Genomic DNA, 19,478 nt, shown 5'->3' with positions numbered 1-19,478 from the left:
CCCCACCACACTTCAGGAAGGGGCACCTCTTTCATTGCTGGTCAGTACGAGGAGCACTGTATGTGGTGGTGCTGCAAAGTTCATCATCGCTCATGTACTGTTCTACTTCCAGTGACATAATCCTTTTGTGTGGCACCTTAGAACAAGGCGCCACACAAAGGATTATGCGGCTGTACAATGGAAGACATCAGCATGGTGAGCAGTGATCTGGGGTAGAGGATTCTGCAATGCTGGGTTAGGGTTAGATTTTTATAGTCCGGCCCTTCAACGGTCTGAGGGACAGTAAACTGTCCCCACTGTGTAAAAAGTTTCGGGACCCCTGGGCTAGGCAATGGGGGTTAAATGACTTTCCCAGGGTCACACAACTGGGAAGTATCGGAGGCCAAATTTGAACCTAGGACCTTCTGTCTCTAGGCCTGACTCTCAATCCACTGAGCTACCCAGATGCCCCCTCTTTAACATTTTTAACAGTGATTTGGATGTTAATATATATGACTTGCTTATCATACTCAAATTCTATTTTTGTTTGTTTGCTTTTTAAAGAAAAAGGAATGGGGCATCTAGGTGGCTCAGTGGATAGAGAGCCAAGTCTAGAGATAGATTCAAATGTGACCTCAGACACTTTCTAGCTGTATGACCCTGCGCAAGTCACTTAACATCAATTGCTTAACTCTTACCTCCCTTCGACCTTGAAATCAATACTTAGTATTGATTCTAAGACAGAAGGTAAGGGTTTAAAAAAAAAAGGAATATTATATTTTGAAGAAAAAAAACCAACAACAAAAATAACAACAACCCTAGAGTAATGTTTTTCTATTCTATTATAGGAACTAAAAAAGACCTTGTCAAACAGGGTTGGTTCATAGATGAAATGTAACAGGAACAAATATAGTGTCCTACATTTAGGTAAAAAAAAATCAACTTTACCCCAGTACAGGATTGAGGAGGGAAGTGGCTAGATAGATAATAGCTTATCTGAAAAACATCTTTGTGTTAATGGATTGAAAGCTCACTTTGAGTCAGCAGATTGACAAGGATGACCAAAAAGCTAATGCCATCTTAGGTTGCAATAAGAGTATTAGGTGTTCCATATAAGGGCTGTGGTAGTACTGCTACTGGAGTTAGTAGCTAAGAGGTGCAAAGGATAGAAGGCAGGGCCTGGAGTCAGGAAAACCTGAGTTCAAATCTAGCCTCAGACACTTACTAGTTGTGAAACCCTAAGCAAGGCATTTAACCTCTGTTTGCTTCAATTTCATCATCTGTAAAATGGACATAATAGCAGCTAAATTTGTAGGGTTGTGAGGATGTTGTAAAGCACTTAGCAAAGTATTTTTCACATAGTAAGGGCTATTTAAATGTTAGCTGCTTTTATTATTATACTGGATAATCACTTGGAGATATTGTAAAGGAGTGTATGCTTTTTTAAAATGACACAGCCTTCCCACTTGCCTGTTCAAAGAATTTATGTTGTACACTGGGGGTTGAATGGGTTGAGATTTGGAAGAGGGAGAATAGACCATAAACAGAGATTAAGTTCGATGAGGGATGATAATATATAGGTAGGAGATAGCTAAACAAAATGATCCAGAAAATTTTGAAGTGGGACAGAAGATTTTCTATTGGGATTATAATCTATGTAAAATTATTGGCATGGCAGGCAAAATTACTAGTATAATTCTCAGTTTGGAGGTGACTTATACCCCACAAGCTCTAATTCCACTATTGCCAACCTTGTTATCCCTACTTAAATATTGACTTTTGCCTGATGTACTCAAAGCTGACATTAACTCAACAGTCTATAAAACTGCTATAAAGTGGATAAAAGGCAACTACTGTCATTTGCATTACATAATCAGAGAAACAAAGATAATAGAAATTAATGGGCTCTAAAATCCTGCATAAAGTCAAAAGTGTAAAGGGGAGAAAAACAAACTAGATTTAGAGTTTAGAGGGCCTGTTTGAATTCTTAGTTTGAGGTACAGATCAGGGAAACCACCCATCTGGTGTCATATTTGTACATGTCAGTGGTAGAAACTAGACTCCCATCTAGGTGTCCCGCCTGTTACTCTTATCTGTATTCTACCCATTGCGCTGGACTTCTCTCTGTTAACTAATCTGTAAAGAAGAATTTTGAGCATCTCTACCTTTTCTTCCTTTGTCCTACTTTGTGCAGATATCCACTGGTCTCTGATGAACTCTAATGTTAAGAAGTTTGAAACAATGCATTAACAACTTTGAGCCAGGGGCCCCTAAACTTTTTACACAGGGGGCCAGTTCACTGTCGCTCAGACCGTTAGAGGGCCAGACTATAAAAAAACTATGAACAAATCTGTGTACTGCTGTCTGGGATAGTGGAGGCTGCAGCACTGGCTGTGATGGGCCTGTCACACCTTGCACAGGCCTCGTTTTCATTCAGTTACTCTCAGAACAAGGCACCATGCAAAGGATTATGTCACCAGAAGTAGTATTGTATGTGAGCAACGCTGAGCTTTGCAGCACCACCACATACAGTGCTCCTCTCACTGACCACCAATGAAAGAGGTGCCCCTTCTGGAAGTGCGGTAGGGGCTGGATAAATGGTCTCACTGGCCTGCATGTGGCCCATCAGCCATAGTTTGGAACTCCTGGCTTTGAGTTTTTGAATTTTAAAAGAGAGCATGGAGGAATACTTACCAAACAAAAATATATCACCTATTATAAAGTTTCAAGCATCAGGAGGGGAGAGTGTATAAGTAGAGGGCTTTTTTAATACCCTTTCTGTCAGTTGTTTTCCATAGATTGACTTTTGAGGTCTAGTAATCCATTTTTCTTCAACTGTTCTAATGAGTGACGTGTGAAAATGAAAAAGGAGACTAGAAACTGTTCTCAAAAGAAAAGGGAAGAAAATTGACATTAAGGGCATAAAGGGGCTTATATAATATCTTTCTACATGTTTAGAAATATCAGGTTCGCTATAGGCATTGTATATTACTCAGGATTGTGTATTCCTGTATTTGTATATTTCATTGTACTCTGGGTGATAGCTCAGTGTCTGTTGACTTATCCAAATTTAATGGCATAATGTGCCCTCTGGTGGGCAGATTTTATATATATATATACATATATAATATATATGTGTAATTTTTTTTTTACTTAGAGTGATAGTACTATTTTGTGTTTTTAATAGACACTTAGAAGAATTATGCTGAAAGTAAATGGTAAAATCCACAGTTAGTATATAAGTTTGTGGGTTAGTGAGTATAAATGATGATATAGGCTAAGAAGGACTAATCAAAAGAACAGTGTTATGAAAACCTAGAAAGGAGAGAGAGAATCTTTGGGGAGAAGGTGGTCATAGTATCAATTGCTTTAGAGCCATCAGGAAGATTAAAACTTGAGAAAGGTCATTAGATTTGACCAAAAGTCAAATTGCAAAAAATTTAGAAGAAGGTGAAAGGAGAAGTAGAGGCATTGAGTTCAGGTAGGATTTTTTTGAGGGGAAAGTTTAATTGAAATGTAGAGGAAAGATATAAGATGATAGCTAGGGGAATTGGTAGGAGCAAGTAAGAGTTTTAAAGGTGGCAGGGAAGGAAATGGGATAGGAAGAAATATAAGATTAGAGGGAAAGTAAGAATTATAGTGGAGATAGTCTGTTAGAGATCACGGATACATGAAAAGCAGTTAATCTTGGCAAGGAGAATGGCCATCTTTAATATCCTTTTAAACTCAAACATTCTGTCCTTCTAAAATTCTCTAATCAAGTCTTCATTTCCAGCTGTCAATCAGTAAATATTTATTAAATGCCTTCTATGTGCCAAGCATTACTGCTGTGCTAAGGATACAAATACGGAAAATGAAACAATCCTTACTCTTATAGAGCTTATATTCTAATGGGGAAACAAGTAGGTATATAAAAATATACAGAATAAATATTTATTTGCTATTGGGAAAGCAAATCCTAGAGAAGGATGAGCCATCTCCATCAACTGCTACATAAAGGGAAAACAACCTAGCTTAGCTGAAGTAGCAAGGTACCCAGAGGGAGAAGCAGGAGGCAGCATGTGCCAGGTATGTCAAACCACCATAACCAGCTTGGTAAGTACCTTCTTCCCCACCCCCAAACCCAAATGGAGATGGCCCAGGAATCTAAATCTAAGAGTCTTATGACTTGCAAAGCTTAGCAGAGTGCTTGAAGCAAGGAAGCAGCCTCTGTCAAGATGAAGCCTAGCAATTGCTCTTTCAGTGCTATAGCCATATCTCTTGAAGACCCAGAAAACAAAATTCTTGTCACCAAAGACCATGTTACTGTCAAATGGTTCAATATCAGAAACTGGTCTGATTTTTATTAGTGGAAATGACATTAAAGAAGAGGCATTACCATCTGCTTTGCTGTTCCACCCTAAAAAGCCTAGTACTTTTCTGTTTTGCAGCTGAAATTTTCTGTATCTCCCCCCATTAGAATGAGAATTACTTGAGAACCAGTCTGCCTAACTTTTTCTATTTGTACCCCTGGCACTTAGCATACTGCTTTGCATATAGTAAGCACTTTTAAAGTATGAAGATAGTAAAAGCAAATAAATTCAAAGTAGTAATATAAAAGTAATAAATAATACAGTCTGAGAAGGGACACACTCGTAGTTTAGAGATCAGAAAAGGCTCTATATAGGAAGTACTACTTAAGCTATATCTTACTTAATCTGTATCTTAAAGGAAAAGGGAAATGTATGAGGCAGAGGTGAGGAGAGAATTCACTTTAAACCTGAGAGATAACCAATACAAAGGCACAGAGGTATTGAGATGAATTACCCTATGTGAATAATAGAGAGAAGACCAGTTTGCCTTCCAATGAAGCTAGAAAGGTGGTTAAGGTAGGTTGTGAATAATCCTACAATCTAAATGGAAGATTTTATATTTGATTCTTGAAGCAATAGAGAGTCACTGGAATTAATCAAATTGGTAGGGACACTATTTAGAAGGACATTGCAATCTAGGTAACAAATGATGAGGACTTGATTGAAACTGGTAGCTATGAGAAGAGGGGAGGGAGAATCAGAAATGGTAGATATGAAGGTAGAAATGGCAAACTTTGGCAACTGATTGAATATGTGGGATGAAAGGGAGTGAGATGCCAAGGCTAATGTCAGGTTTGGAAACCTGGGAGTCTAGAAGGATAGTGGAGACTTTGATAGAAATAGAGAAATTCAGAAGAGAAGAGGGTTTGGAGAAAATATGAATTCAGACACGTTAAGTCCAAAATGTATGATATATCTTTGAAACATTCAGTTTAAAATATCTAGTCGGCAACTGGTGTCTGAAGGTGAAGAAGACAACGGGGCTGGCTATCCAGAGCTAGGGGTGGGGGAGGGTTGGAGATCTTCATAGGGATGATCATTAAACTCATGTAACCTAAGAAAGAAGAAACTCCTCTGTTATTGTTAAGAAAGAGGGGGCGGGGCAGCTGGGTAGCTCAGTGGATTGAGAGCCAGGCCTAGAGATGGGAGGTCCTAGGTTCAAATCTGGCCTCAGACACTTCCCAGCTGTGTGACACTGGGCAAGTCACTTGACCCCCATTGCCTAGCCCTTACCACTCTTCTGCCTTGGAGTCAATATTGACTCCAAGATGGAAGGTAAGGGTTTAAAAAAAAAAGAAAAGAAAGAGGGGCAAGGGAAGAGGGTCTCAGTTAGTACCTTGGGGAACATCCATCATTAAGGAGTATGATATGGATAGTGAACTAGCAAAGGAGATGAAGAAAAAGCATTTAGGTAAATAGGAAGAGAAATAGGAGAGTAATGCCATAAAAACCTAGAATAGAGAGAGAATCCAGGAGAAAAGGCTATAAAATTTGACAAATAATAAATCATTAAGTGACTTTAGATCAGATTTAGATAGATGTTTGGATAGAATAGTTTCAGTCAAGTGATGAAATCAGAATGTGAGGGGTGAGATTGGGGTCTTCTCCAAAGAAGTAATGACTCAAACACTCTTTTTGGTGAGTGAGCAAATTTTATTGAGAAACGGAGGAAGGCAGTGGAATGACCCTAGTGATGGAAAGGCCTGGAGATGGAAAGGCCATAGCAATGAAAAGGGCTGGCAGTGGAAAGTCTCTGAGAGGCTTTCAGGAATGCTTTTTATCTTGATTAGTTGCTAAGGAAAGAGTCATTTGTTTGGGTAGTTGTTGCCCTTCAGAGGCTTCAGAGAACTGCTGTCACTTTATCCATGGTTCATAAATTTATTCTGGGGCAACTTTTGGTTAAGTTTTCTCTTTAGGGCAATGATTGTGGAAATTGAGCCTTGTATGAACCTAGTTCTTTGTGATTGAGAAATAACCACCTGTACTTGCTGTTCAGAGTCCCCAACCAATGGCCTAGGTCAGTGATGGTGAACCTTTTAGAGGGTGGGTGATGTCCTCAGGTGTGCTTGGATGTGGGGGAGCATCCCAGCCCCATGTTCCTCTGGTGAACTCTGTGAGCATGCTCACAGAGAGGGCTCTGAGTGTCCCCTCTGGCATGCATTCCATAGGTTCCACACCGTAGGCCTAGGTTATATCTAAAGATTGATGGTGAAGATTTTTCATAATGGAGGATCTAAGCAATTTTCATATCTTATCTGAAAGGTAATACTATCCTAATCAACTAGTTATTGTTTCTATGTTCTTTTGATTGTGTACAGCTACTTGGCAGGGTTTGTGGGACATTTTAGCCCACATCAAAAGGGTTGAAGAATAAGGGAAAGAAGAAGTAGTGAAGGCATCGAGTATAGACTGATTTTTTAATTTGTTTATTTAACTCAGGAAAGAAGGAAACCTGTATATATCATGATAGTTTAAGTGAATGGCAAGGTATAGTTTTGTTTTGTTTTTTTGAGGATGAGGTAGACTTGGTCATTTTGAAGATATTAGAAAAAACTGTTAGATAGGGAAAAGTTGAAGATTCAAGTGAGTGAGGGGCAGTCTCCTAAAGAAGAGGGGAAGGGATGAGATCAAGTGTGCCTGTAGAGAGGTTGGCCTTGGCAAGGATAAGGATTACCTTATTAATAATCAGAGACTGGGCATGAGTGGAAAATAATATCAAAGGAGTTTGAATTGAAGAGAATGGAAGAAGAGAGGGCTCTTGTCAAATGGCCTCAATTTTCTCAGTAAAGTAAGAGGTGAGGTCTTCTGCTGAAAAGTAGAGAAAAGAAATATGAGATTTGAGTAAAGAAGAAAAAGTTTGGAAGACCATCTGTAAGGAATGAGACCGGGAATTAGTTAGAGATAAAAAGACTGCTTTGCTGTACTGAAAGCCCAGCTTAAGTTGGCTAACATAGATTTTTATTGGACTCATTCAGCACAGTTGTGTGACTTCCTTCAGTGCCATTTGGTTAGGAACAGAGAAGGATGAATAAAAGTCTGGAGCTGAAGTTTGGGAAGAGATGAGCCAGGGTAGAACAAGTTGATTCAAGAGCAGAAGAGAGTATGGAGCTAAAATGACTACTCTAGGCTTGAAATTGGAAAGTCAGAGCAGCACTGATGGCCTGGAAATGTATTAAGGACTGGAGATGTAGGTGAAGATGAAGCTTGCTTTAGGAAAGGTGAAATATAGGAGATGGAATTATGATATGGTCAGATAGAGTAATGTCAGAGTTTCTAATTAAGGAAGTAGAATACTTTTAAAGTGTGATGAGATCCATGTGTGGTTGAAGGGGAATGAAGGAGCACATTATTGGGGAAATTTGAACCACATGTCAAATAGAAGATGGAAATAAGTTGAAAGGAAATGCATCATTTTTTTCTTTTTTCATTTCATAGGTTGACAAAAATGCTGAATTAGTGGCCCAATGGAACTACTGTACTTTAAGCCAAGAAATACTAAGAAGACCAATAGTAGCTTGTGAACTTGGCAGGTATACTTATGTTATTTGAATTATTACTCTCTTTTTAAAATGAATTTTAAGTAAATTTCTATTTGTAAATAGAGCTTACTTTTTGTTATCTATCCATTTGTGGATTATCCTCAGCAAATACCTTCATTCTGGATTCCTTTTTTCTCTAAGCAGATATCTGAATCATATTTTTCAAGCCCAGCCCTGCCTCAGCACTACTTTTAAAATTAGTTGCCTTCCTTGTACATATCACACATAAATTTTAAGTCAACTTGACTGATAACTAATATATTCTTCTTATATTTCTCCAAAATATACTTGTCATGTGATACATTCCATTGTCAAATATAGTTTATACTTAAACTATCCTTATGAGTATTTTAAGGATTCAATGAATCCTGCCTCCCTTAGCACAGATATTTTATTATTCTCTTTGATTATAACATTTTCACTACCTCTTATTGTTACAGACTTTATAACAAAGATGCAGTCATTGAGTTTTTATTGGACAAATCTAATGAAAAAGCCCTTGGGCAGGCAGCATCTCACATTAAGAGCATTAAGGTAATACTACTAATTCTGAAATAATTCAAGGGTCATAAATGTTTGCTTTTATTGTTATTGATTATACTTAAAAATGAAAATCATAAGGGGAAATAGCTTCACTAACTTGCCATGTAACTTTAGGCAAGCCACTTCACATCCTTGAGCCTCCAGTAACTCATCTTTAAAATAGGCATAATATTTGCCTTCTCTACAGAGTATGAAGGATTAAATCAGATAATGTATGTCAAAAAAAAGTTTTCAGAGCTATAAACTATCACAGATATATGGTAATATTTTAATTATTAAAGGACAATTCTTGTAAGTTTAGATCTGAAATGAAGTTTTAAAATATAAAAATGAAAAAAAAAGTTTCCCTTTCATTTTGCACATGAAGAAACTAAGGTGTAAGAATTCAACGATTTTCCTCAAAGTCACACTAATCAGATGGTCTCTTGTCTCTCAGACTAATTCTTAATATTATGTCATGCTCTTATGTTTTAATTTTTCTTGTGGAAATTATTATTAATGATAATTCTTTCATAAAAGAGAAAAAAATTACTTTTATCATTGGATTAGTGCAGTTTTTGTCTCAAGATTTAATTTTTATTAATGAAAGTTATTTCTTCCTCCCAAAGTACTGCAATATGGTGTTTTGCATATAGCAAATGTTCAATATGTGTTGGTTGAATTAGGTTGAAAATTGAAATCAAAATGATCAAATATTTTTTGGCTCATCTATGGATAAGTGAAGCACTGGTTCCTTCCATAATTTTAGAGTAATGTTATATCCTAGTTTGGAGTAATTTAGATGATATAATTCATTCATTTCAGTAACCTTTATTATGCAATTAGTGTTAATGAATCTGTTATTTACTGTTGATACAAAGATTTTTTAAAAAGGCAATAGAAGCCCTATCCTCAAGGAGCTTATGTTCCTTTGGTTGGGAATAGGGAACAACACACAAACATAAGCTAATACAGAATACTTTTTTTGGTGAGGCAAAAATACTAGCAACTGGGAAATCAGGATAGTCCTCAGTTAGGGGATGGCATATGAAAACCAATGATGAATGAAAGTAGAGAGGGAGTAAAATAGTAATTTCTGTTTTGGTTTTATGAGTTATTAAGGGAAAATGATTAGTATATGAACTATTTTAAATGTTGGTGGTTTTTTTCTAGAATGTGACAGAGTTAAAGCTCTCAGATAATCCAGCCTGGAGTGGTGATAAAGGAAATACAAAAGGTGACAAATATGACGACCTCCAACGTGCCCGATTTATTTGCCCTGTTGTAGGCCTGGAGATGAATGGTCGGCACAGGTCAGTAATTCACAATAAAGTCCTGCCTGGACATTTATCCTAAAGGTGCTATTAATTCACAAATAGGTATTCATCACATTGATACCTTTATAATGTAATTTCCAAGTATAGTCAGTACTTTGTTGTAGTTTAGTCAGAAAGCTTAATGTGGGATTGAAGAGAATTTTGTACATTTTAAACATTTCTCCATGGTATTCCCACATGATATTCTTGTCCCTGGGAAAGGAAGCAAGGGGCAAATGTTTCCCATAAAATGAGTCTCTTTTCCTTGTAACTACATCTACAAATTACCACAATGGAAAAATGTTATGGAGTGTGTAGTTAATGTGCTGGCTCTGTGCCCAGCAGAGAGTGATAAAGAGTAGCCTTGAATTTCTTCTCACTTTAGTACTTTAAAGATCAGTAATTTCTTTCTTTACATGGTACTCTTTCCTTTGACACAGATCTCATCCCCTCTATTGAACTGGTTGAATATCTTTGTGAATTGCTGTGGACAAATACTTTCATAACATTTTGACCAGACTGTTGTTAAGCCTCTTTGAATTTCCCTAGGCTGATCCTTAGACAACAAGCTAAATGTTTTCAGCTTAGTAAAACTTAATAAAGTGTGCATTCTGTTAGTATAGTTTTTGAAAACTCGGGGTCACCTGACCACAATGAGGCTAAATGAGGCTTAGAAGTTGAATTTTAATGGAGATCCTTATATTCTTTGGAACCTTGGTATAAAAGATCGCCATAGTTAAATTCCTGTTAAAATAGAGAGATGGTATGTGTGAACACACTATAATACATCACAAGCAAGATGTTATGAAGGGGAAAGCTAGGTAGCACAGTGGATAAAGCACCAGGTCTGGAGTCAGAAGGATCTGGGTTCATATCTGGCCTTAGACACTTCTTAGCTATGTGACTCTGGGCAAGTCACTTAGTCTCAATTGCCTAGCCCTTGCCCTTCTGTTTTTGAGTTCATATTAAGACAGAAGGTAAAGGTTAAAAAAAAAACTTATGAAAGATAACTAAAATAAAAGAAATTATTTTTTAAAATGTGTGAGCAAAAAAAGATAAACTGATCATGTGTTGAAAGCAAGATTTAACTTATGAACCGATCTTATAGCTACAAGTGTCTTCTCAGTGTTAAGAAATAATGAGAAAAGGGGGGCAGCTGGGTAGCTCGGAGGATTGAGAGCCAGGCCTAGAGATGGGAGGTCCTAGGTTCAAATCTAGACTCAGATACTTCCCAACTGTGTGACCCTTGGCAAGTCACTTAACCCCCATTACCTAGCCTTTACCACTCTTTTGCCTTGGAGCCAATATACAGTATTTGATTCCAAGATGGAAGGTAAGGTTTAAAAAAAAAAAGAAAGAAAGAATGAGAAAGGCCTATAGTACTGAGTAAACTCCCTGTGGTGAATTTATGGAAGGACATGGTAAGATTCACATTGGATAGATACATGGATAGGTAGCCATCTCTCTTGTTGGAAGGAATGCCCATATCATTGAAGTGACAGATCCATTTGTGTAATATACAAGCCTTTGCTTGATAAAAGCTTATCTTTGTCTTCTCTCCTTATAATAGAGGTAACACTTTTTTTTGTATGGGTGATATACTTTAGGCAATGAACATTGTGTTATCAGCCAAATGTTTCTTCTTAGGCAACAATAAATACCTCATGAAGATTTAATCAGAGGATTTTTAAGCAATAGCCCAATTAGACATTTACAAGTTTATTTTATTATAAACATCTCCTATATTAGAGACCCTCTGGGCCATTTTGAGGCAGAGCCACTGTTTCATTCTTTGTTGCTGTGACACAGTAAATGTCCTCTAGCCTCCAATTTTCTAGATGCAGTCAGGGTCTTAATGTCTGAAAAGTCTAAGGACAAATAGTTAAAGTGCTTTCAACGTTGGTTAACCCCTCAATTAGCATTTCTTCGAGTAGTAAAAATAAAACCCACATATCTTTTGCTCCTTCATTGTGGAGATGGATGACTATATATGATTTTGCAATGCTTTGTTAAAAGTTAAAAAAAAAAGTAAAATGAAGGTTGTTGTAGAACATTTAGGATGAGTGGTTTCCTTGTATTGTGGGTATATGCCATTCCCTAATCAGCCACAAGGGGTCGTATGGAAAAATAGGCATATAACTTACATCTTACAGCAAATTATAATGTGAATTACCTTTTTCTGGATATATTGGTTTTTCTAGCAAGATTATTAAAAGTATTTAACCCCCAAGATTTTAAAGACAGTTAATTCACAGTTTAGAAATCAAGATTCCAAAGAATGAAATAAGAAACAGAAAAAGGAGATGAATGTTCTGTCTCTTTGATATACTTTTTTCACAGGACTTGTTAACCTTCTGCATATAGAATTCAGACTTTTAAAACCGTATTGTAAAATGACACTTGTGGATATGTTGCCTGAACACAAATTGTACTCAATAAATGTTAGGTAATAATAAAACCATTAATTTGTATTAATGAATGCATTTATGTTAAAGCTTTTGTTTATTATATTTTGTTATAATTAATGTTGTGTTAATTTATACTATTATCTTGTAATTATTTATAATATCCATGAATGTATTGATAATAAATTATATTTTTGTTTTATTGTCAAGGTTTTGCTTCTTGCGCTGCTGTGGTTGTGTATTTTCTGAACGAGCTTTGAAAGAAATCAAAGCTGAAGTTTGTCATACAGTAAGTTCTGTGAAATTCATCATCTCTGCCATATAGTCTGTTGACAGTAGCATTTGATTTGACACAAAGCATGGTTCTATAACTTTATATAACTGAGAAGTCAAAAATAGTTGTGTGGTGAGCCAGAAAAGTTCACAAATTTTGATAGTGGTAATATAAATCAATCAGTCAATAAGCATTAAGTACCTACTATGTAACAGGTACACTGTTAAACTCTGGGAATACAAAAAGAAGCAAAAAATAGTCCCAGCCATCAAGGAGCTTACAATCTAATAGGTGAGACAACATGCGAAGAAATATGTACAAAGATAAATCGGAAATAATTAAGTAATTAGGGAAGGCTTCCTGTAGAAAGTAGAATTTTAGTTGGAACTTAAAGAAGCCAAGGAGGTCAGTAGTTGGAGTGGAGGAGGGAGAGCATTCTAGGCATGGGGAACAGCTAGAGAAAATACTTGGAACTGAGATTCAGTGTTTTGTTCATAGAACATACAGGAGGCCAATGTCACTATATTGAAGAGTATTTGTTGGGATCCAAGATGTAAAAAAGACTGAAAAGATAGGAGGGCACTAGATTATGAAGGGCTTTGAATGTCAAATAGCATTTTGTATTTGCTTCTGGAGGCAATAGAAAACCACTAGAGTTTATTGAGTTGGGGGTGGGATGTGTGACATGATTAGACTTTAAATTTAAGAAAATCATTACAGTGGCTGAATGGAGAATGGATTTGAATGGGTAGGAACTTGTTGTAGGCAAACTCACCAGAAGGCTTTTGCAGTAATCAAGGTGTGAGGTGATTAGACCTGCACTGTGATGGCAGTGTCAGAGAAGAGAAGGTGGCATATGAAAGAGATGTTGCAAAGGTAAAATCAGCAGGCCTTGGAAATATCTTGGATATGGAGTGAGGTGAAAGATAATGAGGAATCTAGCATGACTTTTTAGGTTTTGAGCCTAAGGAATTAGGAGGATGATGTTGCCCTCTGCAGTAATAGGGAAGAGTTATAGGAGAAGATAAGTTTTGTTTTGCAGATATTGAGTTTGAAATGTCTACTGAACATCCAGTGTGAGATGCCTGAAAAGCATTCAGAGATATGCAATTGGAGGTCAATTGTTATAATGATGTTGCCAGGAAAAATAGCTATAATTTGTTTCCTGTTCATTTTTCTACATCATAGCTGCTATTTGCAGAGAAAATTGTATTAGGTGTTGGGAGAATACAAAGTTTTGCAAAGTCATAGGAAGCCCCTTGCCTTCATAGATAAGTGACTGTAACATAAACACAAATTATGCTAATATGCAGTATTACATGAGAAGTGCATTGAACAGTTGTAAAACAAAGTGTTATCTATGGTCCAAGCTCAGAGAAGGTTACTGATAGGTAACTATGTTTTTAGCCATTCAGTTTAGTATGACAATTCAATTTTTAATAGAATGTTCATAAATAAACAAATACAAAAGTATTGATTAGACATCATCTGTATGCCAAATACTATGCCAGGCACTGAGGATCCAAATTAAAAAATGAGATATTACATATTGCATAGTCAAACAAAACAAACTACCATATAGACAGTATCCAAAAATGTGTTTTATTTTGCATATTAGTCCATTACCATTCTGTAAAGAGGTGCCATGTTCCTATTAGTCTTCTGAAATCACACGTTGATCAGTTCTTAAGTTTTTCAAAATCATTTTTGCAGTATTGATGTAATGTAAATTGTTCTTCAGGTTCTACTTGCTTCACTCTGCCTTCATCCATACATATCTTTCAAAGTCTCTGAAACTATTTCTTAGCACAATAGTAGTTTATTACATTCATATCCTATAATTTGTTCAGCTGTTCCCCAGTTGATGGATACCTCTTAGTTTCCCTACCCCCACAACCCCCTTCCCCGGTTTTCAGTTCTTTGCCACCACAAAATTTTTTTTTTCTATGTATGGGCCATTTCCTTTAGGGTTTATATGTACAGTTGAATGATTTTTGAGATATAACTCCTTAATTGCTTTTCAGAATGGCTAGACTAGGGGCAGGTAGGTGCCTCAGAGGATAGAGAGCTGGACCTAGAGATGAGAGGACTTGGGTTCAAATTTGGCCTCAGACACGTCCTAACTATATGAACCTAGGCAAGTCATTTAGCCCCAATTGTCTATCCCTTACTACTCTTCTACTTTAGAACTGTTACTTAGTGTCAATTCTAAGACAGAAGGTAAGAGGTAAGAGGTTTTTTTTTTTTTTTAAATGGCTAAACCAACTAGCAATTCCAGTATTTATTAGTGCATTAGTGTGGCTATTTTCTCTCAGCCCCTCCAACTCTAGTCATTTTCCCTTTTTTGTCAGCTTTGCCAAACTGAAAGATAGAATACTTCACTTTGTTATCTGCATTAGACTTCTATGCAAAATAAAAATCTGTAAAGAATTGTTTTGCTAAACATTGCCCCCTGAATTGATCTGTAAACTCAATAAAGAGAGGAATAAGATTCTTATCTAAATTATGTCTCTTTCCCCAGATCATCACCTACCACTGTGCTCTGCACATAAAAAACATTTAAACATGTTAAATGAATGAATTTATGTCAAAAAGATGAATCAATCAATTCAAAACACATTTTTATATCATTCTAAAATAAGAACATTTTCTGTAACATACTGATACATTACAGGGACTAGATGGAGCAAGCACCAAACAGCACACACAAAAATGAAACTATGTATTAATAGACAGAAAATAGCTGGTTACATGCCATTTCCATTGTTAAACTACCTTCATCTTAAACTTCTCCTCACGCTCCTTTCATTTTCTGGTGTTCAATAAGACCTGACATAAGGACACTGAGCTGCATTAATCTAAAGATAAATTAGATATAAGGATTTTTTAAATTAAAAAAATTTTTTCAATAGTTTAAGTGGGTTTTTATTTTTAATTGCAAGATATATAAAATGCTTTGGTGGTCTTCAGTATTTCAAAACAGTGAAAAAAATCAGAAAAAAACAAGTATCTTTCAAATATAATTTCTTGTTCTTTTATTCCCAATATGATTTATAACTATATTTACATTATTTTCATAAATTTACTAGATTTTGCAAATGACTAGATATGGTAAGTGGAAAAAGCTTTTGACTCAGTTCAAGAAATGAGAGTTTTAGACTTGTCTCCACCACTATCTATTTGATTTTGGGCAAATCACTGAACCTATTTCCCTGGACATTTTTTTTAAGCTGTAAGTAAGATGAGGGAGTTAGACTAGATTTACAGCTATGAAATTCTTTTTTTCTATTAAAGTAAAAATTAAATTTATCTAAACAGTATGTTCTTTCAAATACTAACTCTAGTTCCCAAGACTAAATTCTTAGTTCTGTGGTGTTTCCAAATTTTAAATATACTAAATGGGAAGACTTTATCAAGCACCACTCTAGTTTGTATTACCTATAATATGTAATAGTCATTGTGGTTTCACTTGACAGTTTAATCTTTGTGAGTACTACCCATGTAGACTGTGAGTTAGTGAACCATTTTATTCTTTGTTTCCTCTTTCAGAGAAACTTCCATCACTCCAAATCTAAAGGTCTAAACATTGGTATAGTTGACAGGTGAATCTAACTTAGGAATGCCAATTTTTATATTCATTTTACCACTGATTGTCTTAATAATACCCAATTTATTACACAAGGCTGTATGTTTAAAATTGTCCTTCTTCCATGTTTTAAAGCAGATAGGTTGAGCAGTGGTTTTAGAAAATAGGTTCCTTTGAGATGCGGTTGCTAGGTTTTCTGTTTGCTAATGATTTGTTTATATTAAAAAGAAAATTTAATTGTATTCCCCACAGTGTTCTTTGCCTCATGTAGTAATGAGAAATAAATTGGAGTGAATGTAAGAACACAGCAAGAAACAATGCTGTGTTCTATGTTATATTAGTGGTGTATTTAGAAATAATAGACTTAACTAGTTCTCCAGACTGGTTAGGTTAAGAGAGTGAAATATTTGCAAAGTTTAAGTAAATAAGTAAAAACATTTGTAAAGTAAGTCTTTTACATTACAAAAGTTCTACTATATCAGTAACAATAGGTAAGTGGATTTTATTAGGAGAAACAACAAATAGGGTATAACCATATTGATTCTAGGTTCTTAGATGTGTGTACATAAATTTTAAAAAAGAGAAGAAACCTCACTGTAGGTTGTATGGCATATTCTAATTTTCTAGGTTCTATGAACTTTTTTATCCAAGGGTGGTAATGAGGCTGTTTGGGTTCTTTTTAATAATACATCCAGAGCCATTCTGCCTGGTAACTCTTTTTAGCTGTTTTTTCCAAAAACAAAAGTGAACAAGACACATTTTTGTTTTATATGAATCCACGATGACATATTTTCAAAGTAAGGTAGAAACAGCCATTTCTATCAAGCTCAATGAAATAACAGAAAAACATTTTTCACTTAAAAAAATCCTGAAAATAACTCGATATACAGAATTATTTTCATAGGTTGTTATACTTTTGTGTAACATTTAATGCTTATGTTTTCCTTAACTCTCTGGATCCACTTGCCTCTTTACTTATAGCTATGGTTCAGAAAATATTTAATAATTTTTGTTATATCCTAACTGGCAACTAGAATTTCTATTTCTTTTAGTAACCTGAGCATCACTTTCTAAAAAGCAAAAGACTTTTGTAGTTTTAAGTCAAACTGTGCTCTCAATGGAACACTATCAGCTGAGAGACTTAGGGAACAGGAGAAAATACATGGGGATAGTATATTAAGAGACCAGGTTTTTTATCTCTTCTTTTCTGACTAACTCAGGATGTCTTAATTTTATCATATGTGAAATTCTGGGATTGGACTAGATCTTTAAGGTTTCCTTTTTTATTCTGATTCTTACAAACTAGCACAGTGCCCATTTGCCAGGACCCAGTTCTTGCCTTCCTGAATATTTTCCTTTTTTTATCACTATAATTCTTCTTGTTGATAAAAGGAAATTAGAAATAATTAAACAGGACTTTACTGTCCTACTTTAATACCTTTAAAAATTATGCTGAGAAAGTTCTTAACTTGTCATTTGCCCAAACTTAATTTAACTCGAGCATATGATTAAATAACCTGGAAAGACAATTTTTACTTATTTTTTTTTACTTTATAGTTGAAAACCAGGGAATATAATTATGGTGAAGCTGAGCTATTGTCTCCAATATCTTAATTTTAGGAGAGTTGTTATAAATGTATCATAAATTGGCTTTTAAAAACTTATTTAAGAAACCTTTTTAGTTCTTAAATATTTATTTTAACTACACATATCTTGTAAAGAATGTTTTCCCAAAAGGTTGCATTTTAAGATTAATTTGGTTCTTCTTCTTTAGGTATATTATTCTACTTTCTTTTTTCAACTACATGCTTTTAAGGACAGTGTCCTGTGTTTCTGCCACCATTTTATATACTTCTGCCAGTTTGAGGGCTTTCATAATTTCCTTATGTTCCATATATTTTTTTTCATATTGTCCTTCCATGCCATTTTGTCTTGGCTTATTCCTTATTCCCCTTATTACTTTTCATGGTGTTATTGTATTACATGTATATTCACATTTTTTATTGTAAGGATAAGTTTAGCATTGTGACCTAAACTATATTTAATTATTGTTCGCCATCGGATATCCCAAATAATAAAATACCCAAGTCATCTGGAAATTATGGTGATTTTAATTAATATAGAGAGAAGGAATTAAGGAGAAGAGTGAGAGAGAGGAAAGAGTTAATTTAAACTGCTCCAGCTCAGGCTGAGCCAGGCAGGAGTTCAAGGCCTTGGCCCAGGGGGCCTCCCCTGAGCGCCCCGGGAAAAGGGAGTCAGTCTTATCACTCACCACAAGACTGTCTCAAGGAAGCTGCCTGAGGGAACTCCTCCAGGCTCGAGTTCCAGGATTGAACTGGCGCCCAGGCAGTTCACAGGAAGTCACCAGCCAGATCCACCTCTCCGGGCAAAGAGACCGAAGAGAGGAAGTGACACACCCTATATAGACGGTTTTACGTCACTTTCCTGCATCTTATCTGTACCAATGGTAGCTTAGCTTGACTTAGGACAGCCCAGGGGTCTGTCAGCTGTTTCTGCACATGTCTATTAAAGACCATCCTCCTAAATACTTAATCCTTAAGTATGGGTGCAGACATTCCTGACCTTGTTAGACTAAGTAGGGTGGAGCAATGTAAAGTTCCCAAGACATTCCTGACTCTGTTAAACCAAGTATCTCTATTGTTACAATCAGGAGGTGGCTAAATCAAATCTTCTAAAGTATGGTCTAAGTAGGGTGGAGTAATCTTAAAGTTCACATTATTCTGAGGTGCTTTGAATTCTTTTGGAGGAAATATACTTTATATCTTTATACTTTATAAATTAGGGTGCTGATAGGCATTTGTTAAATACATATCACTTATTTGGGGAGGGATTCAAGTCAAATAATGACATTAAAATGTTAGTTGAGCGAAAGGAGCAGAACAAGGAGATCATTGTACGTAGAGACTGATACGTTATTGCACAATTGATTGTAAGTTACTTTTCTACTAGCAGCAATGCAATGATCCAGGACAATCCAGAGGAACTTATGAGATAGAATGCTGTCCACATCCAGAGAAAGAACTGTGGGAGCAGAAATGCAGAAGAAAAACATATGATCGATCACATAGTTCGATAGGGATATGATTAGGGTTTTGATCTTAAAAGATTACTCTACCACAAATATGGATAACATGGAAATAGGTTTTGAACCCAGGGGAATTGTTTGTCAGCTCTGGGAGTGGAGAGGGAAGATGGAGGGAATCATGAATCATGTAACCATGGAAAATTATTCTAAATTTTTAAAAAAGTTACTCCAAAAAATGTTAGTTGACAATCTTGAGTTAGACAACAAACTCTCCTTAATGTGACTGTTTACCATACTAAAATTCCTTTTTATTTCGGAGAAATACAGTTTTCATCATAGCTTGGTATTCTTAGAACAGGGTTGCTTGTTTTACCAACTGTGGTTAAACATAGATAAACTACTTTAAGTAAAGTAGTTTCATTACAACTTGCTGTAAGATAGTACAGAATTTAAAAATAT

The 19,478-nt window shown here is 35.7% G+C and overlaps 1 protein-coding gene across 1 annotated transcript in view; it reads left to right on the top strand.

Annotated features, from left to right (window-relative positions):
* Positions 1-19,478, top strand: part of RTF2 (replication termination factor 2) — an 84,276-nt gene that overhangs the window by 5,762 nt on the left and 59,036 nt on the right. The window contains exons 2-5 of the mRNA XM_001368978.5: positions 7,767-7,861; positions 8,311-8,404; positions 9,566-9,705; positions 12,324-12,402. Of these exons, the coding sequence (XP_001369015.1) occupies positions 7,767-7,861; positions 8,311-8,404; positions 9,566-9,705; positions 12,324-12,402 (408 nt within the window). The remainder of the gene's footprint in view (positions 1-7,766; positions 7,862-8,310; positions 8,405-9,565; positions 9,706-12,323; positions 12,403-19,478) is intronic.

The sequence above is a fragment of the Monodelphis domestica genome, chromosome 1 (assembly GCF_027887165.1).
Source record: "Monodelphis domestica isolate mMonDom1 chromosome 1, mMonDom1.pri, whole genome shotgun sequence".
In the NCBI taxonomy this organism is placed as follows: domain Eukaryota; kingdom Metazoa; phylum Chordata; class Mammalia; order Didelphimorphia; family Didelphidae; genus Monodelphis; species Monodelphis domestica.
The sequence above is the reverse complement of the archived record's forward strand: the minus strand, read 5'-3'. Positions and strand labels throughout refer to the sequence as shown.